At 48.1% G+C, this 24,766-nt stretch overlaps 1 protein-coding gene across 2 annotated transcripts in view; it reads left to right on the plus strand.

The window, feature by feature from the left end:
* The window catches only part of LOC134358960 (solute carrier family 35 member F3-like), a 94,955-nt gene that overhangs the window by 62,539 nt on the left and 7,650 nt on the right, over positions 1-24,766 (plus strand). For both annotated transcript variants that reach the window (XM_063071679.1, XM_063071688.1), the window contains 4 exons: positions 14,525-14,930; positions 19,160-19,379; positions 22,696-22,821; positions 23,592-23,784. In XM_063071679.1, the coding sequence (XP_062927749.1) occupies positions 14,525-14,930; positions 19,160-19,379; positions 22,696-22,821; positions 23,592-23,784 (945 nt within the window). The remainder of the gene's footprint in view (positions 1-14,524; positions 14,931-19,159; positions 19,380-22,695; positions 22,822-23,591; positions 23,785-24,766) is intronic.

Genomic DNA, 24,766 nt, shown 5'->3' on the forward strand with positions numbered 1-24,766 from the left:
TCAACAATCGCACTGTCCTGTGTTGTGTTAATCCACAATCCCTCTGTCCTGTGTTGTGATGAATCCACAATCGCACTGTACTGTGTTGTGTTAATCCACAATCCCCTTGTTCCATGTTGTGGGAATCCACAATCCCTCTGTCCTGTGTTGTGATGAATCCACAATCGCATTGTACTGTGTTGTGTTAATCCACAATCCCCTTGTTCCATGTTGTGGGAATCCACAATCCCTCTGTCCTGTGTAGTGTGAATCCACAATACCACTGTCCTGTGTTGTGTGAATCCACAATCCCACTGTCCTGTGTAGTGTGAATCCACAATCCCACTGTTGTGTGAATCCACAATCTCACTCTCCTGTGTTGTGTGAATCCACAATCCCACTGTCCTGTGTTGTGTGAATCAACAATCGCACGGTCCTGTGTTGTGTTAATCCACAATCCCCTTATTCCATGTTGTGGAAATCCACAATCCCTCTGTCCTGTGTTGTGTGAATCCACAATCCCCCTGTCCTGTGTAGTGTGAATCCACAATCCCACTGTCCTGTGTTGTGTGAATCCCCAATCCCCCTGTCCTGTGTTGTGTGAATCCACAATCCCCCTGTCCTGTGCTGTGTGAATCCACAATCCCACTGTCCTGTGTTGTGTGAATCCACAATCCCACTGTCCTGTGTTGTGTGAATCCACAATCCCCCCTGTTCTGTGCTGTGTGAATCCACAATCCCCCCTGTTCTGTGCTGTGTGAATCCACAATCCCACAGTCCTGTGTAGTGTGAATCCACAATCCCACTGTCCTGTGTTGTGTGAATCCACAATCCCACTGTCCTGTGTTGTGTGAATCCACAATCCCACTGTCCTGTGCTGTGTGAATCCACAATCGCACTGTCCTGTGTAGTGTGAATCCACAATCCCCCTGTCCTGTGTTGTGTGAATCCACAAACCCACTGCCCTGTGCTGTGTGAATCTACAATCCCACAGTCCTGTGTAGTGTGAATCCACAATCCCACTGTCCTGTGTAATGTGAATCGACAATCCCACTGTCCTGTGTTGTGTGAATCCACAATCTCACTGTCCTGTGTAGTGTGAATCCACAATCCCACTATCCTGTGTTGTGTGAATCCACAATCTCACTCCCCTGTGTTGTGTGAATCCACAATCCCACTGTCCTGTGTTGTGTGAATCAACAATCGCACTGTCCTGTGTTGTGTTAATCCACAATCCCTCTGTCCTGTGTTGTGATGAATCCACAATCACACTGTCCTGTGTTGTGTGAATCCACAATCCCACTATCCTGTGTTGTGTGAATCCACAATCTCACTCCCCTGTGTTGTGTGAATCCACAATCCCACTGTCCTGTGTTGTGTGAATCAACAATCGCAATGTCCTGTGTTGTGTTAATCCACAATCCCTCTGTCCTGTGTTGTGTGAATCCACAATCCCACTGTCCTGTGTTGTGTGAATCCACAATCCCACTGTCCTGTGTTGTGTGAATCCACAATCCCACTGTCCTGTGTTGTGTGAATCCACAATCCCCCTGTCCTGTGTTGTGTGAATCCACAATCCCACTGTCCTGTGTAGTGTGAATCCACAATCCCACTGTTGTGTGAATCCACAATCTCACTCTCCTGTGTTGTGTGAATCCACAATCCCACTGTCCTGTGTTGTGTGAATCAACAATCGCACGGTCCTGTGTTGTGTTAATCCACAATCCCCTTGTTCCATGTTGTGGAAATCCACAATCCCTCTGTCCTGTGTTGTGTGAATCCACAATCCTCCCTGTCCTGTGTAGTCTGAACCCACAATCCCACTGTCCTGTTTTGTGGGAATCAGAATTCCCTCTGTTCTGTGTCATGTAAATACACCAACTGCCTGTCCTGTATTGTGGGAATCCACAACCCCCTGTCCTGTGTTTTGTCAATCCACAATCCCCCTATCCTGTGTTGTGTGAATCCACAATCCCTCTGTCCTGTTTTATCTGAATCCACAAATCTCCTGTCCTGTGTTGTGTGAATAATCAATGCCCCATCCTGTGCTGTGTGAATGTTCAACCTCTGTCTTGTGTTTTGCAAATACACAATCCCCTGTCCTGTATTCTGTGAATCTAATATATGCCTGTCCTGCGTTCCATAAATCCACAATCTCACTCTCATGTTGTGTGGAATCCAAAATCCCTGCCCTGTGTTGTGTGAATCCATAATCCTCCTGTTCCGTATTGTAAATCCATATGGCCCCCACACCTGTGTTGTGTTAATCCACAATCCCCTTGTTCCATGTTGTGGGAACCCACAATCCCACTGTCCTGTGTTGTGTGAATCCACAATCCCCCTGTCCTGTGTTGTGTGAATCCATAATCCCTCTGTCCTGTGTTGTCTGAATCCACAATCCCCCTGTCTTGTGTTGTGTCAATCCACAATCCCTCTGTCCTGTGTTGTGTGAATCAACAATACCTCTATTCTGTGTTGTGTGAATCATCAGTCCCTCTGTCCTGGGTTGTGTGAATCCACAAATCTCTGACCTGTATTGTGGGAATCCACAATTCTCCTGCCCTGTGTTGTGTAAATCCACAATCCCTCTGTGCTGTGTTGTGTTAATCCACAATCCTCCTGTCCCGTACTGTAAATACACATGATGTCTCTGAGTTGTGTTGTGGCAATCCACAATCTCCCTGTCCTGTGTAGTGTGAATCCACAATCCCACAGTCCTGTGTAGTGTGAATCCACAATCCCACTGTCCTGTGTTGTGTGAATCCCCAATCCCCCTGTCCTGTGCTGTGTGAATCCACAATCCCACAGTCCTGTGCTGTGTGAATCCACAATCCCACTGTCCTGTGTTGTGTGAATCCACAATCCCTCTGTCCTGTTTTGTGTGAATCCACAATCCCCCTGTCCTGTGTTGTGTGAATCCACAATCCCCCTGTCCTGTGTTGTGTGAATCCACAATCCCACTGTCCTGTGTAGTGTGAATCCACAATCCCACTGTCCTGTGTAGTGTGAATCCACAATCCCACTGTCCTGTGTTGTGTGAATCCACAATCGCACTGTCCTGTGTAGTGTGAATCCACAATCCCACTATCCTGTGTTGTGTGAATCCACAATCTCACTCCCCTGTGTTGTGTGAATCCACAATCCCACTGTCCTGTGTAGTGTGAATCCACAATCCCACTGTCCTGTGTTGTGTGAATCCCCAATCCCCCTGTCCTGTGTTGTGTGAATCCACAATCCCCCTGTCCTGTGCTGTGTGAATCCACAATCCCACTGTCCTGTGTTGTGAGAACCCGCAATCGCCCTGTCCTGTGTTGTCTGAATCCACAATCCCTCTTCCTGCATTGTGTGAATCCACAATCCCACAGTCCTGTGTAGTGTGAATCCACAATCCCACTGTCCTGTGTTGTGTGAATCCACAATCCCCCCTGTTCTGTGCTGTGTGAATCCACAATCCCACAGTCCTGTGCTGTGTGAATCCACAATCGCACTGTCCTGTGTACTGTGAATCCACAATCCCACTGTCCTGTGTTGTGTGAATCCACAATCCCCCTGTCCTGTGTTGTGTGAATCCACAATCCCACAGTCCTGTGTAGTGTGAATCCACAATCCCACTGTCCTGTGTAGTGTGAATCCACAATCCCACTGTCCTGTGTAGTGTGAATCCACAATCCCACTGTCCTGTGTTGTGTGAATCCACAATCTCACTGTCCTGTGTAGTGTGAATCCACAATCCCACTATCCTGTGTTGTGTGAATCCACAATCTCCCACTGTCCTGTGCTGTGTGAATCCACAATCCCACTGTCCTGTGTTGTGTGAATCCACAATCCCACTGTCCTGTGTTGTGTGAATCCACAATCCCTCTGTCCTGTGTTGTGATGAATCCACAATCCCACTGTCCTGTGTTGTGTGAATCCACAATCCCACTGTCCTGTGTTGTGTGAATCCACAATCCCTCTGTCCTGTGTTGTGTGAATCCACAATCCCCCTGTCCTGTGTTGTGTGAATCCACAATCCCACTGTCCTGTGTTGTGTGAATCCACAATCCCACTGTCCTGTGTTGTGTGAATCCACAATCCCACTGTCCTGTGTAGTGTGAATCCACAATTCCACCATCCTGTGTTGTGTGAATCCACAATCCTCCTGTCCTGTGTTTTCTGAATACACAATCCCTCTGACCTGTGTTGTGTGAATCCACAATCGCACTGTCCTGTGTTGTGTTAATCCACAATCCCCCTGTCCTGTGTTGTGTGAATCCACAATCCCTCTGTCCTGTGTTGTGTGAATCCACAATCCCACTGTCCTGTGTTGTGTGAATCCACAATCCCACTGTCCTGTGTTGTGTGAATCCACAATCCCACTGTCCTGTGTTGTGTGAATCCACAATCCCACTGTCCTGTGTTGTGTGAATCCACAATCCTCCCTGTATTTTGTTGTGTGAATCAACAATCGCACTGTCCTGTGTTGTGTGAATCCACAATCCCACTGTCCTGTGTTGTGTGAATCCACAATCCCACTGTCCTGTGTGTGTGAATCCACAATCCCACTGTCCTGTGTGTGTGAATCCACAATCTGTCTGTGTGAATCCACAATCCCACTGTCCTGTGTTGTGTGAATCCACAATCCCACTGTCCTGTGTTGTGTGAATCACAACAATCCATTGTCCTGTGTTGTGTTGAATCCACAATCCCCTGTGTGTTGAATTCCCCAGTCCTGTGTGTGTGTGAATCCACAATCCCTCTGTCCTGTGTTGTGTGAATCCACAATCCCACTCCCTGTCCTGTGTTGTTGTGTAGTCTGCTGTTTGTAACCCACAATCCCCTGTCCTGTGTTGTGTGAATCCCACAATCCCTGTCCTGAATTTCAACTCCTTGTGTGAATCCACAATCCCGTCCTGATCTAATATATGCCTGTCCTGTTGTGTGAATCCACAATCTCACTCTCATGTTGTGTGGAATCCAAATCCCTGTCCTGTGTTGTGTGAATCCAAATCCCCCTGTCCTGTGTTGTGTGAATCCACAATCCCACTGTCCTGTGTTGTGTGAATCCACAATCCCACTGTCCTGTGCTGTGTGAATCCACAATCCCACTGTTGTGTGAATCCACAATCCCACTGTCCTGTGTTGTGTGAATCCACAATCCCACTGTCCTGTGTTGTGTGAATCCACAATCCCACTGTCCTGTGTTGTGTGAATCCACAATCCCCCTGTCCTGTGTAGTGTGAATCCACAATCCCACTGTCCTGTGTTGTGTGAATCCCCAATCCCCCTGTCCTGTGTTGTGTGAATCCACAATCCCCCTGTCCTGTGTTGTGTGAATCCACAATCCCACTGTCCTGTGTTGTGTGAATCCACAATCCCACTGTCCTGTGTTGTGTGAATCCACAATCCCACTGTCCTGTGTTGTGTGAACCCACAATCGCCCTGTCCTGTGTTGTCTGAATCCTCAATCCCTCTTCCTGCATTGTGTGAATCCACAATCCCACAGTCCTGTGTAGTGTGAATCCACAATCCCACTGTCCTGTGTTGTGTGAATCCACAATCCCCCTGTTCTGTGCTGTGTGAATCCACAATCCCACAGTCCTGTGCTGTGTGAATCCACAATCGCACTGTCCTGTGTACTGTGAATCCACAATCCCACTGTCCTGTGTTGTGTGAATCCACAATCCCCCTGTCCTGTGTTGTGTGAATCCACAATCCCCCTGTCCTGTGTTGTGTGAATCCACAATCCCACTGTCCTGTGTTGTGTGAATCCACAATCCCACTGTCCTGTGTTGTGTGAATCCACAATCCCACTGTCCTGTGTTGTGTGAATCCACAATCTCACTGTCCTGTGTTGTGTGAATCCACAATCCCACTGTCCTGTGTTGTGTGAATCCACAATCTCACTGTCCTGTGTTGTGTGAATCCACAATCCCACTGTCCTGTGTTGTGTGAATCAACAATCGCACTGTCCTGTGTTGTGTTAATCCACAATCCCTCTGTCCTGTGTTGTGATGAATCCACAATCGCATTGTACTGTGTTGTGTTAATCCACAATCCCCTTGTTCCATGTTGTGGGAATCCACAATCCCTCTGTCCTGTGTTGTGTGAATCCACAATCCTCCCTGTCCTGTGTAGTCTGAACCCACAATCCCACTGTCCTGTGTTGTGTGAATCCACAATCCTGTCCTGTGTTGTGTGAATCCACAATCCCACTGTCCTGTGCTGTGTGAATCCACAATCCCACAGTCCTGTGTGGTGTGAATCCACAATCCCACTGTCCTGTGTTGTGTGAATCCACAATCCCACTGTCCTGTGTAGTGTGAATCCACAATCCCACTGTTGTGTGAATCCACAATCTCACTCTCCTGTGTTGTGTTAATCCACAATCCTCCCTGTCCTGTGTAGTCTGAACCCACAATCCCACTGTCCTGTTTTGTGGGAATCAGAATTCCCTCTGTTCTGTGTCATGTAAATACACCAACTGCCTGTCCTGTATTGTGGGAATCCACAACCCCCTGTCCTGTGTTTTGTCAATCCACAATCCCCCTATCCTGTGTTGTGTGAATCCACAATCCCTCTGTCCTGTTTTATCTGAATCCACAAATCTCCTGTCCTGTGTTGTGTGAATAATCAATCCCCCGTCCTGTGCTGTGTGAATGTTCAACCTCTGTCTTGTGTTTTATGAATACACAATTCCCCGTCCTGTATTCTGTGACTCTAATATATGCCTGTCCTGCGTTCCATAAATCCACAATCTCACTCTCATGTTGTGTGGAATCCAAAATCCCTGCCCTGTGTTGTGTGAATCCATAATCCTCCTGTTCCGTATTGTAAATCCATATGGCCCCCACACCTGTGTTGTGTTAATCCACAATCCCTCTGTCCTGTGTTGTCTGAATCCACAATCCCCCTGTCTTGTGTTGTGTCAATCCACAATCCCTCTGTCCTGTGTTGTGTGAATCCACAATCCCTCTGTCCTGTGTTGTGTGAATCCACAATCCCCCTGTCTTGTGTTGTGTCAATCCACAATCCCTCTGTCCTGTGTTGTGTGAATCAACAATACCTCTATTCTGTGTTGTGTGAATCATCAGTCCCTCTGTCCTGGGTTGTGTGAATCCACAAATCTCTGACCTGTATTGTGGGAATCCACAATTCCCCTGCCCTGTGTTGTGTAAATCCACAATCCCTCTGTGCTGTGTTGTGTTAATCCACAATCCTCCTGTCCCGTACTGTAAATACACATGATGTCTCTGAGCTGTGTTGTGGCAATCCACAATCTCCCTGTCCTGTGTTGTGAGAATCCACAATCCCACAGTCCTGTGTAGTGTGAATCCACAATCCCACTGTCCTGTGTTGTGTGAATCCCCAATCCCCCTGTCCTGTGCTGTGTGAATCCACAATCCCACAGTCCTGTGCTGTGTGAATCCACAATCCCACTGTCCTGTGTTGTGTGAATCCACAATCCCCCTGTCCTGTGCTGTGTGAGTCCACAATCGCCCTGTCCTGTGTTGTGTGAATCCACAATCCCCCTGTCCTGTGTTGTGTGAATCCACAATCCCACTGTCCTGTGTAGTGTGAATCCACAATCCCACTGTCCTGTGTAGTGTGAATCCACAATCCCACTGTCCTGTGTTGTGTGAATCCACAATCGCACTGTCCTGTGTAGTGTGAATCCACAATCCCACTATCCTGTGTTGTGTGAATCCACAATCTCACTCCCCTGTGTTGTGTGAATCCACATTCCCACTGTCCTGTGTTGTGTGAATCTGCAATCCCTCTGTCCTGTGTTGTGTGAATCTGCAATCCCACCCCCCATCCTGTGTTGTTGGAAACAACAATTCCCCTGCCCTGTGTTGCCTGAATGCACAATCCCCCTGTCCTGTGATCTGTTAATCTACAATTCTCCTGTGTTGTCTGAATCCACAATCCCCCTGTCCTATGTTGTGTGAATCCACAAATCTCTGTCCTGTATTGTGGGAAGCCACAATTCCCCTGCCGTGTGTTGTGTAAATCCACACGGTCCCCTGCCTAGTGTTACATGATCCAACCTGTGGTATCCATCTCCCGTACTATGTTGTCTGAATCCACAATCACCCTGTCCTGTGTTGTCTGAATGCACAATCCCCTGTCTTGTCTTGTGTTAATCCACAATCCCTCTGTCCTGTGCTGTGTGAATCCACAATCCTCCTGTCCTGCATTGTAAATCCACATGTTCCCCCGACCTGTGTTATGGGAATCCACAATTCCTCTGTCTCGTGTTGTGTGAATCCACAATCCCTCTGTCATGTGTTGTGTTAATCTACAATCCCTCTGTCATGTGATCTGTTAATCCACAATCCTCCTGTCCTTTGTTGTGTGAATCCACAATCTGTCTGTCTTGTGTTATATGAATGTACGATCCATTTGTCGTGTGTTTATTAATCCACAATCCCACTGTGTTGCATTCTCTGATTCCCTTAGACGGTCCTGCATGCCATGAATCCACACTTTCCCTCTCATGCATTGTGTGAATGCACACTCTCTCTGTCCTGTATTGTGTGAATCCCCAATCCCCCTGTCCTGTGTTGCGTGAATTCACGGTCCATCTTGTGTTGTATGAATGCACGATCTATTTGTCTTGCGTTTTTTAATCTACAGTCCCCACCCCCCGCCGTGATGTATTCTCGGAATCCCTTAGTTGCCTGTCCTGCATTCCATGAATCCACACATTCCCTCTCATGCATTGTGTGAATGCACACTTTCTCTGTCCTCTATTGTGTGAATCCCCAATCCCCCTGTCCTGTGTTGTGTGAATCCTCAATCCCACTGTCCTTTGTTGCGTGAATTCCCAATCCCCCTGTCCTGTGTTGTGTGAATCCTCAATCCCACTGTCCTTTGTTGCGTGAATTCACAATCCCCCTGTCCTGTGTTGCGTGAATTCACAGTCCATCTTGTGTTGTATGAATGCACGATCTATTTGTCTTACATTTTTTAATCCACAATCCCCCCTGTGTTGTATTCTCAGAATCCCTTAGATGCCTGTCCTGCATTCCATGAATCCACACTTTCCCTCTCATGCGTTGTGTGAATGCACACTCTCTCTGTCCTGCGTTGTGTGAATTCCAATCCCCCTGTCCTGTGTTGTGTGAATCTATGATATCCCTGGCCTACGTTGTTGGAATGCACAATCCTCCTGTGTTGTGTGAATCCACAATTCCCCTGTCCTGTGTTGTGTGAATCCACAATACCTCTATTCTGTGTTGTGTGAATCATCAGTCCCTCTGTCCTGTGTTGTGTGAATCCACAAATCTCTATCCTGTGTTGTGGGAATCCACAATTCCCCTGCCCTGTGTTGTGTAAATCCACAATCCCTCTGTGTTGTGTTGTGTTAATCCACAATTCTCCTGTCCTGTACTGTAAATATACATGATGTCTCTGACCTGTGTTGTGGGAATCTACAATCTCCCTGTCCTGTGTTGTGTGAATCCACAGTCTGTCTTGTGTTGTATGCAGGCACGATCTGTTTGTCTTGTGTTTTTTAATCCACAATCCCGCCCCCCCCCGTTGTATTCTCGGAATGCCTGTCCTGCATTCCATGAATCCACACTTTCCCTCTCATGCGTTGCGTGAATGCACACTCTCTCTGTCCTGCGTTGTGTGAATCCCCAATCCCCCTGTCCTGTGTTGTGTGAATCTATGATATCCTTGGACTACATTGCTGGATTAAACCTCCTGTGTTGTCTGAATCCACCGTTCCCCGTCTTGTGCTGTGTGAATCCACAATCCTCCTGTCCCGTATTGTAAATCCACATGTTCCCCCTGACCTCTGTTATGGGAATCCACAATTCCTCTGTCTCGTGTTGTGTGACTCCACAATCCCCCTGTTCTGTGTTGTGTTAATCCACAATCCTCTGTCATGTGTTGTGTTAATCCACAATCCCCCTGTCCTGTGTTGTGTGAATCTACAATATCCCTGGCCTACGTTGTTGGAATTCACAATCTTCCTGTGTTGTGTGTATCCACAATTCCCCTGACCTGTGTCGTGGGAATCCACATTTCCCCTGCGCTGTGTTGTGTTAATCCACAATCCCTCCGTGCTGTGTTGTGTTAATCCACAATCCTCCTGTCCCGTATTGTAAATACACATGATGTCTCTCTCCTGTGTTGTGGGAATCCACAATCCCCCTGTCCTGTGTTGTGTGAATCCACAATCAGTCTGTCTTGTGTTGTATGCAGTCACGATCTATTTGTCTTGTGTTTTTGAATCCGCAATCCCCCAGTGTTATATGCTCGGATTCCCTTAGACACCTTTCTTGCATGCCATGAATCCACACTTTCCCTCTCATGCATTGTGTGAATGCACACTCTCTCTGTCCTGTGTTGTGTGAATCCCCAATCCCCCTTTCCTGTGTTGTATGAATCCCCAACCCCCCTTTTCTGTGTTGTGTGAATCCACAGTCTGTTTTGTGTTGTATGAATGCACGATCCATTTGTGTTGCGTTTTTTAATCTACAATCCCCCCGTGTTGCATTCTCTGAATCCCTTAGATGCCTGTCCTGCATTCTATGAATCCACACTTTCCCTCTCATGTGTTGTGTGAATGCACACTCTCTCTGTCATGCGTTGTGTGAATCCATAATCCCCCTGTCCTGTGTTGTCTGAATACACAAGACCCCTGTCCTGTGTTGTGTGAATCATCAATCCCCCCTGTCCTGTGTTGTGTGAATCCACAAACCCCCTGTCCAATATTGTAAATCCACACGGTCTCTCTGTCCTGTGTTGTGTGAATTCATAATCCCACTGTCCTGTGTTGTGTCAATCCACAATCCCTCTGTCCTGTGTTGTGTGAATGCACAATCCCTCTGCCTTGTGTTGTCTGAATGCACAATCCCCCTGTCCTATGATGTGTTAATCCACAATCCTCCTGTCCTGTATTGTAAATCCATATACTCCCCTGTCCTGTGTTGTGTGAATCCCCAAACCCCCTCTCCTGTGTTGTATTAATCCACAATCCCCGTCCCATGTTGTTTGAATGCACAATCCCTCTGTCCTGTGTTGTGTTAATCCACAATCAACCTTGTCCTATGTTGTGTGATTCCACAAGCCCCCTGTCCTGTGTTGTATGTATTCACAATCCACCCTGTGCTGTGTTGTGTGTATTCACAATCCACCGTGTGCTGTGATCTCTGAATCTACTATACATGTATTCCATGTATCCACAATCTCCCGTACTGTGTTGTGGGAATCCACATCCCTTTGTCCCGTGTTATGGGAATCCACTGTCTCTGTCCCACTTCATGCAATTCCGCACACCCCTGTCCTGCATTGTGCAAATCCGCTCTCCCCATCCTGCACTGTGTGTACCCGCACTTCTCATCCTGAGTTGTGCAAATCCACATTCCCCCTGTCCCGTGTTGTGTGAATCCACACTCCCCCATCCTGTGTTGTGCAAATCCACACTCCCCCTGTCCTGTGTTGTGCAAATCCACACTCCCCCTGTCCTGTGTTGTGCAAATTCACACTGCCCCGTCCTGTGTTGTACAAATCCACACTCCCTCTGTCCTGTGTTGTGCGAATCCACACTCTCCCGTCCTGTGTTGTGCAAATCCACACTCCCCCTGTCCTGTGTTGTGCAAATCCACACTCCCCCTGTCCTGTGTTGTGCAAATTCACACTCCCCCGTCCTGTGTTGTGCAAATCCACACTCTCCTCTCTTGTGTTGTGTGGATCCATACTGTCCCTCTCCTGTGTTTTGTGAATCCGCTCTCCCCGTCCCGCGCCATGCAAACCAGCACTCCCTCGTCCCACATTGTACAAATTTGCACTCCCCGTCCTGTGTTGTATTAATTCACACTTAGTGCTTAGCCCACTGCTCTACTCTCTATATACACATGACTGTGTGGCTAGGCATAGCTCAAATACCATCTACAAATTTGCTGACGATACAACCATTGTTGGTAGAATCTCAGGTGGTGACAAGAGGGTGTACAGGAGTGAGATATGCCAACTAGTGGAGTGGTGTCACAGCAACAACCTGACACTCAACGTCAGTAAGACGAAAGAGCTGATTGTGGACTTCAGGAAGGGTAAGACGAAGGAACACATACCAGTCCTCATAGAGGGATCAGAAGTGGAGAGAGTGAGCAGTTTCAAGTTCCTGGGTATCAAGATCTCTGAGGATCTAACCTGGTCCCAACATACTGATGTAGTTATAAAGAAGGCAAGACAGCAGCTATACTTTATTAGGAGTTTGAAGAGATTTGGCATGTCGACAAATACACTCAAGAACTTCTATAGTTGTACAGTGGAGAGCATTCTGACAGGCTGCATCACTGTCTGGTATGGAGGGGCTACTGCACAGGACCGAAAGAAGCTGCAGAAGGTTGTAAATCTAGTCAGCTCCATCTTGGGTACTAGCCTACAAAGTACCCAGGACATTTTCAGGGAACGGTGTCTCAGAAAGGCAATGACCATTATTAAGGACCTCCAGCACCCAGGGCATGTCCTTTTCTCACTGTTACCATCAGGTAGGAGGTACAGAAGCCTGAAGACACACACTCAGTGATTCAGGAATAGCTTCTTCCCCTCTGCCATCTGATCCCTAAATGGACATTGAAGCTTTGGACACTACCTCACTTTTTTTTAATATATAGTTTTACTGTTTTTGCACATTTTAGATAATCTATTCAATATATGTGATTGATTTACTTGTAAATTTATTATTATGATTTATTTTATTTATTATTATTATTATTTTCTCTCTCTGCTAGATTATGTATTGCATTGAACTGCTGCTGCTAAGTTAACAAATTTCACGTCACACGCTGGTGATAATAAACCTGATTCTGATTCTAATTCCCCTGTCCCACATTGTATGAATCCACACTTCCCCATACGAACCCGCACACCCCATGACCTGTGTTGTGACCCCACCACCCTCGGTAGTCTTCATATTCCGTCTGGGTAGCCTTCAACCTGACAGTACGGACATCAATTTCTCTAACAGTCAGTTATTACTCACCCCTCTCTTTTCCATTCACCATTCTGACTCCCCTCTCACCCCTTATCTTCTCAGGGGCCCATTGCATCCCTCTGGTGCACCTCCTCTTTTCCTTCCTCCCAAGGTCAGCTGACCTCTCCTCTCAGGATTCCTTTTTCAGCCCTTTACTTCTTCCACCTGTCACCTCCCAGCCTCTTATTTCATCGCCCCCTCCCACTCCCACTTGCCCCTCACCTATCCCCTTCCGGCTTGCACTCCTTCCCCTCTCCTCACCTTCTTCCCCCTTCCTTTCCAGTAATGATGAAGGGTATCATCCCAAAACGTCAACTCTTTATTCCTCTCCATAGGTGTTGCCTGACCTGCTGAGTTCCTCCAGCATTTTATGTGTGTTACTCAAGATTTCCAGCATCTGCAGTATCTGTTGTGTACTAAACCTTACCTTTTGCTTCTTGACTAGATTCCCATAATCCAAAGTTTCATACTGGAACCTACCTGTCCTTTACCCTGTGCAGTTGGTCTCTAAACACTCTAAAGAAGGCAGAAATGGACTTACCCGAAACAGCGTTTTCTCGTTTGCTCTCCCTCGTTCCTGCTTAATACTCTCGCAATTTGCCCTGCTTCAATTTAGCACTCTCCCATAAGGTCCATACTTATCCGTATATGCAGCTGTCTTAAGTTATCTCAGTCACAGATGTTCCCATCGAAAGGTCAGGCTCATTACTCAGCACCAGGTACAGTATAGCCCACACTCTAGATGGAGTCCCTACGTATTGTTTTCAGAAACTCACTCCGATACCCCGAACAAATTCTACCCTGTCTGAACTTCTTTGACGAAAGAGGTCCCAGTCTGTATTAAGAAAGTTGAAATCCTGGTGTATCCTTGGGGAATTTGGGAATATGTGGTTGTTGGTTATTAATGGTGAAACGTTTTGGCTCAGGATCATACAGGTGTTGGCTTTCATCAGTGGTGGCCTGCTTGAATACCCAGAGAGGGATTCAAAACCACAATTCACTCTGCTCATTAACATACCAGGAACATCTGGGCCTGTACGTGATGGAGGATCTCTCTGAAACCTACCCAATATGAAAGGCCTGGTAGAATGGACATGGAGAGGATGTTTCCTAGATGGGAGAGTCTAGGATCCAAGGGCACAGCCTCAGAATAAAGAGAGGTCTCTTTAGAAGAGATTAGACGGAATTTCATTGCCACAGAAGATGATGGAGGCCAAGTCATTGGGTGTATTTAAAGCAGAGATTGATAGGTTCCTGATTGGTAAGGGGTTCAAGGACTATGAGGAGAAGATGGAAGAATCGGGCTGAAAAAAAAAATCAGCCACGATTGAATGGCAGAGCTGACACAATGGGCTGAATGGCCTAATTCTTCCCCTGTAACTTATTGTTGAGGTTCCTGATGGGGTATCCCAGAGAACTGTAGATCATGCTGCCCACTCCAGCAGCCGGGGTGGGGTGTAGAGACTGTCAGTGGCATCCGTCTCTTCCCAGGACACTCGCCCAGGGTTTGTTACTGATTGACATTTGGGATCTGGACTGACCTTTGACCCCTCCCCCCCACTCCCCTTACAGCAGATGAACGACCAGAGGAGGCAAGTAAGGCCGGGAGTGGCTCAGCGCGGATGGAGGCGAGCAAGGCAGGGGGCAGCTCAGTCCGGACGGAGGTGGAGGCGCAGGAGGAAGCCAGAGGAGGGAGGAGGAGCCGATGGTGGAGGAGCGGCCCAGCCTGCTGCCGGTACCTGCGAGGCTTCTCTGTTGCACGGCTGAAGCAGGCCCTGTGGGGCTGGGCAGTGTTCCTGAGTGTCTGCTCGTCCTGGGCGGGCACCAGCCAGCTGGCCAAGATCACCTTCCGATCCTTTGACGCACCTTTCGCCGTCACCTGGTTCGCCGCCACCTGGAACCTCCTTTTCTTCCCGCTCTACTACATCGGACACGCCTGGAGCGCCGAGGAGAAGCAGACGCCTCTGCAACAATTCAGGTGGGGAGCTCCACGCCGGGGTTAATGGTGGAGGGAGATGGAGCTCTGTGCTGGGACTGTCAGGGTGGAGAGATGGACCTCTGTGCTGGGTCCCATGGGGTAGGGAGGTTGTGCTCTGTCCTAGGGCCCTCAGGGGTGGGAAGATTGAGCTCTGCATCAGGGCTGTTGGAGTAAGGAGATGCAGCTCCATACTGGGGCTGTGAGGGTGGACAGATGGAGAAGGCACTTTGCTCAGCTAGAGAGATGGAGACCCACACTAGCATCCTTAGTGAGGGAGACCCTTGTCTCCCGGAGAGGCTCAGATAAGTCCAGCTGACAGCAGAGGCACTGCAGGAGCAGCAACCTGTGGTTTATCTATACCTGCAGGCTGCTGATGCTTCTCAGTACTGGCGTCAGAGTTAATGTGCCTTGCCATTGTATATCCCAGGGCAACTTGATTATCTACAAACCGGACATCCTCAGCTCCGAGCCAGCAGAAACACTCATTGAATGTTTGTGTATTAGATCATTGAGTGACGGGGGATGAGAATCATTGAGTGACGGGGGATTAAAATCATTGAGTGATGGGGTATTAGAGTCATTGAGTGACGGGGGATTAGAATCATTGAGTGATGGGGTATTAGAGTCATTGAGTGATTGGGTATTAGAGTCATTGAGTGACGGGGGATTAGAATCATTGAGTGATGGGGTATTAGAGTCATTGAGTGACGGGGGATTAGAGTCATTGAGTGACGGGGGATTAGAATCATTGAGTGATTGGGTATTAGAGTCATTGAGTGACGGGGGATTAGAATCATTGAGTGATTGGGTATTAGAGTCATTGAGTGATTGGGTATTAGAGTCATTGAGTGACGGGGTATTAGAGTCATTGAGTGATTGGGTATTAGAGTCATTGAGTGATTGGGTATTAGAGTCATTGAGTGACGGGGAATTAGAATCATTGAGTGATGGGGTATTAGAGTCATTGAGTGATTGGGTATTAGAGTCATTGAGTGACGGGGGATTAGAATCATTGAGTGACGGGGTATTAGAGTCATTGAGTGACAGGATATTAGAGTCATTGAGTGATTGGGTATTAGAGTCATTGAGTGACGGGGGATTAGAACATTGAGTGACTGGGTATTAGAGTCATTGAGTGACAGGGGATTAGAGTCATTGAGTGATGGGGATTAGAGTCATTGAGTGATTGGGTATTAGAATCATTGAGTGACAGGGGATTAGAGTCATTGAGTGATTGGGTATTAGAATCATTGAGTGATGGGGGATTAGAGTCATTGAGTGACGGGGATTAGAGTCATTGAGTGACGGGGATTAGAGTCATTGAGTGATTGGGTATTAGAATCATTGAGTGACAGGGGATTAGAGTCATTGAGTGATTGGGTATTAGAATCATTGAGTGATGGGGGATTAGAGTCATTGAGTGATGGGGGATTAGAGTCATTGAGTGACGGGGATTAGAATCATTGAGTGACAGGGGATTAGAGTCATTGAGTGATTGGGTATTAGAGTCATTGAGTGACGGGGGATTAGAATCGTTGAGTGTCGGGGGATTACAATCATTGAGTGATTGGGTATTAGAGTCATTGAGTGACGGAGGATTAGAGTTATTGAGTGTCGGGGGATTACAATCATTGAGTGATTGGGTATTAGAGTCATTGAGTAACGGAGGATTAGAGTCATTGAGTGATTGGGTATTAGAATCATTGAGTGACGGGGGATTAGAGTCATTGAGTGATTGGGTATTAGAGTCATTGAGTGACGGGGGATTAGAATCGTTGAGTGTCGGGGGATTACAATCATTGAGTGATTGGGTATTAGAGTCATTGAGTGATTGGGTATTAGAGTCATTGAGTAACTGGGCATTACAATCATTGAGTGACTGGGTATTAGAATCATTGAGTGACTAGGCATTACAATCATTGAGTGACTGGGTATTAGAATCATTGAATGATTGGGCATTACAATCATTGAGTGATTTGGTATTAGAATCATTGAGTGACTGGGCATTACAATCATTGAGTGACTGGGCATTATAATCATTGAGTGAGTGAGTATTAGAATCATTGAGTGAGTGAGTATTAGAATCATTGAGTGAGTGAGTATTAGAATCATTGAGTGACTGGGCATCAGAATCATTAAGTGATTTGGCGTATAGGTGGGCCTTTCAGCATTTGCAGTCTTTGTTGGCCCCTGACATTAATCTCATCCCTCATCTCCCACCCCTATCAATTCCTCTGATTTTCAGGCACCCCTTCCTTCCAACCCGACCCAACCCACAAAACGGGACAATTCACAGCTAATTGAACCCAGCAACCCTCATGTTGTTGGGAGGGACAGGGAGAATGTGGGAGGGAGTGCAGAATCCTCACTGACAGCTCAATAAGTCAATAAAACATAGGAGAAGATTCAGGCCATTCAGCCCATCGAGTCATTCAATCTGCCATTCAATCATAGCTAATTGATATTCTCTCTCAACCCCTTTCTCCTGCCTTCCCTTCACAACCTTTAATGTCCTTACTAACCAAGAACTGTCAACCTCAACATTAAATTTACACAGTGACTTGGCCTCTATGGGCACCTGTAGCAAAGATTTCCACAGTCTTACCACCCTCTGGCTAAAAAGTATTCCTCTTCATCTCTGTGGCAAATGGACATCTTTCTATTTCGAAGCTGTGCCCTCTGGTCCTAGCTTCTCTTGCTATAGGAAACATCCTCTCTATGTCCACTCTATCTAGGTCTTTCAATATTTGGTAGATATCAATGAGATTTCCCCCCCCCCCACCCCAATTCTTCTGAACTCCAGCGAGTGCAGGTCCAGAGCCATCAAACATTCCTCATATGTTAACACTTTCATTCCTGGGATAGGTCTTGTGAATCTCCTCTGGACCCTCTCCAATGTCAGCACATCCTTTATTGGATAAGGGGCCCAAAACAGCTCACAATACTCCAAGTGCGCTTTGAACAGTGCCTTTGAAGCCTCAGCGTTACATCCTTGCTTTCAAACCTGGGTCTCTGGAACTGTGTCAGTGGCATTACAGCGCCTCATACCTTGTGGCTGTTAGCTCTGCCTGTGTATGTGTTCATAACGTCTTGGGCACGACTGTCAGCACACCCCTATCATTCAGTATCAATTCCAATCTGAATTAATTGCTGTGAGGGGATGTGAAAAATTCAGTCCATCTTCCAGTGTGGAGTGAGGAGCTCTCTCCTGGAATGTGAGGGCACCCAGTCTGCGGTTTTAAGAGATACCTGAGCACCCAGTGTGCAGACTCGAGCTCAGCAACAGAGATATTGGCCACATTTGGAATATTGTGAGCAGTTTTAGATCTCATATCCAAGAAAGGATGTGCTGGCGTCAGAGAGGGTCCAGAGGAGGTGGTTCACGAGAATGATCCCAGGACTGAAAGAGTTCACGTTTGAGGAGCATTTGATGGCTCTGACCCTGTACTACCTGGAGTTTAGAAGAATGAGGGAGGATCTCATTGAAAGGCCTAGATAGAGTGAATGTTGGCGCGTGGCCGAGTGGTTAAGGCGTTCGTCTAGTGATTTGAAGGTCGCTAGTTCAAGCCTTGGCTGAGGCAGTGTATTGTGTCCTTGAGCAAGGCACTTAACCACACATTGCTCTGCGACGACACCGGTGCCAAGCTGTATGGGTCCTACTACCCTTCCCTTGGACAACATCGATGGCATGGCGAGGGGAGGCTTGCAGCATGGGCAAGTGCTGGTCTTCCATACAACTTTGCCCAGGAGTCCTCAAAATAGAAGGGCATCCATTTAGTACAGAGATGGGAGGGTGATAAATCTGTGGAATTCATTGCTACAGGCAAGTCATTGGGAATATTTAAAGTGGAAGTTGATAGGTTCTTGATTTGTAAAGGCATCAAACGCTATGGGGAGAAGGCAGAAGAATGGAGTTGACAGGGAAAATAATTCAGCCGTGATCAATTGGCAGAGCAGACTCGATGGGTTGAATGGCCTAATTCTGCTCCAATATCTTATGGTCTTATGGTGAGAGTGGAGGGGCATAGAACAGTGCAGTTCCACGGGCCAACATAGCATACCCACTGCTCACTAACCCTAAACTAAACATCTTTGGAACATGGGAGGAAACTGGAGCACCCAGAGGAAATCTACACAGTCATGAGGAGATCACACAGACAGAGACAGGAATTAAACATGGGTCGCCAGCGCCGTGAGAAGTTACTAACTCTCGTCCTTCTCCCCGGCAGGGAATGCTGCAGGTTCTATGGTGATGACGGCTTAACCATCAAAATATTCTTCACCAGGGCCGCCCCCTTCTGCGTCCTGTGGACTCTAATCCATTACCTATACCTGCTGGCCCTGAAGAAGATAAGTGCCACAGATGCCTCTGCTCTCTTCTGCTGTAACAAGGCCTTTGTCTTTCTGCTGTCATGGATTGTTCTACGGGACAAGTTCATGGGGGTGCGGGTGAGTCATGCCTCCTGCTCGCACTTGGCATAAGCAGCGCCTTACGACGCAGTCTGGGGGCAGAAGGGAGCACCTTGCAACAGGCAGGGGCCCTCGGAGTGTGAGGGCAGCCAGTTTGTCCTCCTGCTCAGCGGTGGCACAATGGTATAGCTGATAAGAATCTCTGCCCCATGGCGCCAGAGACTCGTGTTCGATCCCCAGGTGCATTGCCACGGGCGGAGTCTGCATGTTCTTCCTGTGGGGAAGCTGGGGGAGTTGGTGTGGATTCAAGACTGGATTTGTGTAAGATTAGTCTAAATGAGTGCCTGAAGGTCAGCACAGATATAGAGGGCTGAATGGCCTGTTTTTGTGCTGATTGCTGAATGAGATAACGACTAGCTGAGATTGACTGAGGATAGTGTGACTGCATGGAGAGGACACAGCCTGGGAATAGCACAACCATTGTCTACCTATACATTCACTTCCCGTCCCACACTGTGTGAGGAGTGTTCCCTTTCCGTCCTGTCCCACACCGCGTGAGGGGTGTTCCCTTCCCTTCCTGTCCCACACCGCGTGAGGAGCGTTCCCATCCTGTCCCACACCGCGTGAGGGGCATTCCCTTCCCGTCCCACACTGCGTGAGGGGCATTCCCTTCCCGTCCCACACTGCGTGAGGGGTGTTCCCTTCCCGTCCTGTCCCACACCGCATGAGGAGTGTTCCCTTCCCTTCCCATCCCACACGGCGTGAGGGGCATTCACGTCCCGTCCCACACTGCATGAGGGGCATTCCCGTCCTGTCCCACACCGCGTGAGGGGTGTTCCCTTCCCTTCCTGTCCCACACCGCGTGAGGAGCGTTCCCATCCTGTCCCACACCGCGTGAGGGGCATTCCCTTCCCGTCCCACACTGCGTGAGGGGCATTCACGTCCCGTCCCACACTGCGTGAGGGGCATTCCCTTCCCGTCCCACACTGCGTGAGGGGTGTTCCCTTCCCGTCCTGTCCCACACCGCATGAGGAGCGTTCCCTTCCCTTCCCATCCCACACGGCGTGAGGGGCATTCACGTCCCGTCCCACACTGCATGAGGGGCATTCCCGTCCTGTCCCACACCGCGTGAGGGGTGTTCCCTTCCCTTCCTGTCCCACACCACATGAGGAGCGTTCCCATCCTGTCCCACACCGCATGAGGGGCATTCACGTCCCGTCCCACACCGCGTGAGGGGCACTCACGTCCCGTCCCACACTGCATGAGGAGTGTTCCCTTCCCTTCCTGTCCCACACCGCATGAGGGGTGTTCCCTTCCCGTCCTGTTCCACACCACATGAGGAGCGTTCCCATCCTGTCCCACACCGTGTGAGGGGCATTCATGTCCCGTCCCACACTGCGTGAGGGGTGTTCCCTTCCCTTCCCATCCCACACGGCGTGAGGGGCATTCACGTCCTGTCCCACACTGCGTGAGGGGTGTTCCCTTCCCTTCCTGTCCCACACCACATGAGGAGCGTTCCCATCCTGTCCCACACCGTGTGAGGGGCATTCATGTCCCGTCCCACACTGCGTGAGGGGTGTTCCCTTCCCTTCCCATCCCACACGGCGTGAGGGGCATTCACGTCCTGTCCCACACTGCGTGAGGGGCGTTCCCTTCCCGTCCTGTCCCACACTGCGTGAGGGGCATTCACGTCCCGTCCCACACTGCATGAGGGGCATTCCCATCCCGTCCCACACCGTGTGAGGGGCATTCCCTTCCCGTCCCTTCCCACACCGTGTGAGGGGCGTTCCCATCCTGTCCCACACCGTGTGAGGAGCATTCACGTCCTGTCCCACACCGCGTGAGGGGCGTTCCCTTCCTGTCCCACACCGCGTGAGGAGCCTTCCCTTCCCTTCCCATCCCACACCGCGTGAGACGAGAGAGAATATTAGCAGTGACAGAGGAGCACCTCCTCGATGTAAACTCGCCTGGCATTGACCTGCAACATGTCGGGACGTCACAGTAGAGTAGTGGTTCGCACAATGCCTTTACAGCCTGGAGCGTTGGAATTGGGTGTTCAATCCTCTGTCAGCAAGTTTGTAAGCTCCTTCCTGTGTGCGCATGGTTTCCTCCAGATGCTCCAGTTTCCTCCCATAGTCCAAAGACGTGCCGGTGAGTAGGTTAATTTGTTATTGTCAATTGTCAAGAGTTAAATTTGTGGGTTGCTGGACAGTTCAGTTCGAAGGACTGTAAAGGCCTACTGTGTGATGTATCTCTAAGTCAGGGGTTCCCAACCTTCTTTATGCTGTGGACCCCCTGCCTAAATAAAAATAAACTTGTTAAGTCAAGCAACATCTATGGAGGGACATGAGCTGCCCTCTCTTGCTGAGTTCCTCCAGGATTTTGTATGTATTGCTCAGGATTTCCGGCATCTGCAAAATCTCTTGTGTTCATAACCTACAACCTTTGCCTTGGAGGCAGGGCTGTTATCCAGAGGAACAAGTCCTGACTTAACTCTTCACTGGCCAATGAACCTTCTTCAGCTGTGACCTACGACCCCAGGGCTCACCATGGCCATTATTTTCCCTCTTAATCCCATTCTCCTGCATTCTCCAACTAGCCTTTAAAGCCCTGACTCATTTTGAACCTGTCAACCTCAGTTTTAAACATACCCAATGACTTGGCCTCCACAGCTGTTTGTGGCAATGAATTCCAAAGATTCACCTCCCTCTGGCTAAAGAATTTCTTCCTCACCTCTGTTCTAATGAAACGTCCTCTCCACATCCACTCTTTCTAGGCCTTTCACTATTCACTCGGTTTCAATGAGATTCCCATTCATTCTTCTAAACTCCAGCTAGTACAGGCCCAGAAGCTTCAAGCACTTCTCGCACATTAACCCTTTCATTCCTGGGATAATTCTCATAAACCTCCTCTGGACCCTCTAGGATGCCAGCACATCCTTTCTTAGATATAGGACCTGAGTAATAGGGAGAGGTTGATAGGTTAGGACTGGAGCATAAGAGAATGAGGGAAGATTTTATAGAAGTATACAGAATTATGAGAGAGATAGATGGAGTGAATGCAAGCAGGCTTTTCTCCTTCAGGTTGGGTGAGACTAGAACTAGAGGTCACAGGTTTAAGGTGAAAGGTAAAATGTTTAAGAGCGGGAACGTCATTTAGAGTGTCGAACGAGCTGCCAGCAGAAGTGATAGACACAGGTTCAAATGTAATATTTAAGGTTTAGATGAGTGTGGAGGGATATGGCTCAGGTGCAGGAAGATGGGTTTAGGCAGAAGGCTAGACCAGCACAGACAAGGGGCCTGTTCCTGTGCTGTAATGCTCTTTGACTAACCGAGACTCCATCTCTCCTCACCAGATAGTGGCCGCCATTCTCGCCATCGCCGGCATTGTGATGATCACTTACGCCGACGGTTTCCATAGCCACTCTGTCATCGGGATTGCGCTGGTGGTGGCGTCAGCCTCCATGTCGGCCCTCTACAAGGTGAGAGCACCCCGACCTGGCAGGGAATTAACCCTTTAGTCGTATTTACATGAGAGGCCTCCTCAAGAAGGCAAGATCCATCGTCAAAAGTCACCACCATCCTCTTCTTGCGACTACCCTTGGGTAGGACGTACAGAGCCTTGAAGTTCCACAGTTCAGGAATAGTTAGTTCCATTCAACCATTCAGTCCATGAACCAACTGGCACAACCCTAATGCGACACCTCAGCAGCACTGTTAGCATCACCATGATCACTCTGCCTTGCAATTAAATTCTTTTGGTTCTATTTGTGTTCTTCCTTGTAAAAATTGTGTTTAATTTATGTTTCTTATGTGAATGCTGCTTACCCGAAGCTGTGTGCCTGTGATACCGCTGCAAGTAAGCTTTTCACTGGACCTGAGCACACATGCATTTGTGCGCACGACAACAAACGCAACTTCAACTTTGAACACAGCACACCAAAGTTCAAAGTAAATTTATTATCTAAGTACATATATGTCACCATATACTTCCTCACATTCATTACCTTGCATGCATTTACAGTAGAACAAAAAGACAATAGAATCAATGAAAAACTATACACAAACAACACTGGCAATCAGCCAATGTGCAAAAGACTGATAAATAATCAACAGATGTGATTATACTTTAGTACTGTAGTAGTTTGAACTGCTAATTAATATATTTCTGTAAAACTCTGTGCTCCATTGGCTGTTAAACAATCTGAACTCACTGAGCCTGTAGGTAATGCAGCTTTCTCCTTCTTCCCAGATCTTGTTTAAGATGTTGCTGGGCAGCGCCAAATACGGTGAAGCTGCCTTATTCCTAACGGTGCTCGGCCTGTTCAATGTCACCTTTATAATCTGCGTTCCCATGGCTCTTTACTTCACCGGTATCGAGTACTGGACCTCCTTCAGCCTCATTCCCTGGGAGAAGCTGTGTGGGATAGCAATTCTTCTGCTCTGTAAGTCGCAAAGTGTTGCCACTGACTGTTTCGGTGTCTGTGTTTCCCCCCCTACACCCAGCCTCTGTACCTCGTCCAGAGACCCTCTTCCCCCAGTGACCTCGCTGGCCTCTAAGAATCCAAACTGGCTGTGGTGTGGTTGAAGGCGGATGGAGGAGTTATGGCACTGTTGCTCTATTATTGCCACATGTACTGAGATACAGTGAAACGCTTGTCTCGCACACTGTTCCTGCAGATCAGACCACTGCACACTGCTTGGAGCGAGAGCAAGCTGAAACAACAACAATTCAGAGTGAAGTGTAAAAACTACCAAAAATATGCAGTGCAGGTAAACAATAAAATACAAGAGCATAACGAGGTGGATTGTGAGATCAAGAGTGCACCCTACCGTACAAGAGTCTGATCAGAGTGGGATAGGGGCTTTTATTGAGCCTGATGGTACGTGCTTTCAAGCTTTTGTAACTTCTGCCCCACGGGAGTGGGAGATTTGGATTCACATTTAGATTTATTAATCACATGTACATCAAAACAGACAGTGAAATGCATTGTTTCCGTTAAGAATCAACACAACTCAAAGGTGTGCTGGGGCAGCCTGCAAGTTGGCTAGCCTTTTAACCTACTCCAAGATCAATCTAACCCTTCCCTCCCACATAGTCCTTCATTTTTCTATCATCCACATGCCTACCTGAGAGTTTCGTAAATGTCCCTAATGTATCTGTCTCTACCACAATCTTTGTCAGGGCATTCGACGCATTAACCACTTACATCTCACATCCCCCTTATATTTTCCTCCGATCACCTTAAAATTTTGCTTTCTTGTACTAGCCATTTCCACCCTGGGAAAAAGTCTCTGGCTGTCCATCGATCTGTGCTTCTTATCATCTTGTACACCTTTATTAAATCACCTCTCAGCTTCCTTCATTTGCTTCAGAGAGGAAAGTGCTAGCTCACCCAACCTACCTCTAGTCAGGCAGCATCCTGG

The sequence above is a fragment of the Mobula hypostoma genome, chromosome 2 (genome assembly GCF_963921235.1).
Source record: "Mobula hypostoma chromosome 2, sMobHyp1.1, whole genome shotgun sequence".
Classification (NCBI taxonomy): domain Eukaryota; kingdom Metazoa; phylum Chordata; class Chondrichthyes; order Myliobatiformes; family Myliobatidae; genus Mobula; species Mobula hypostoma.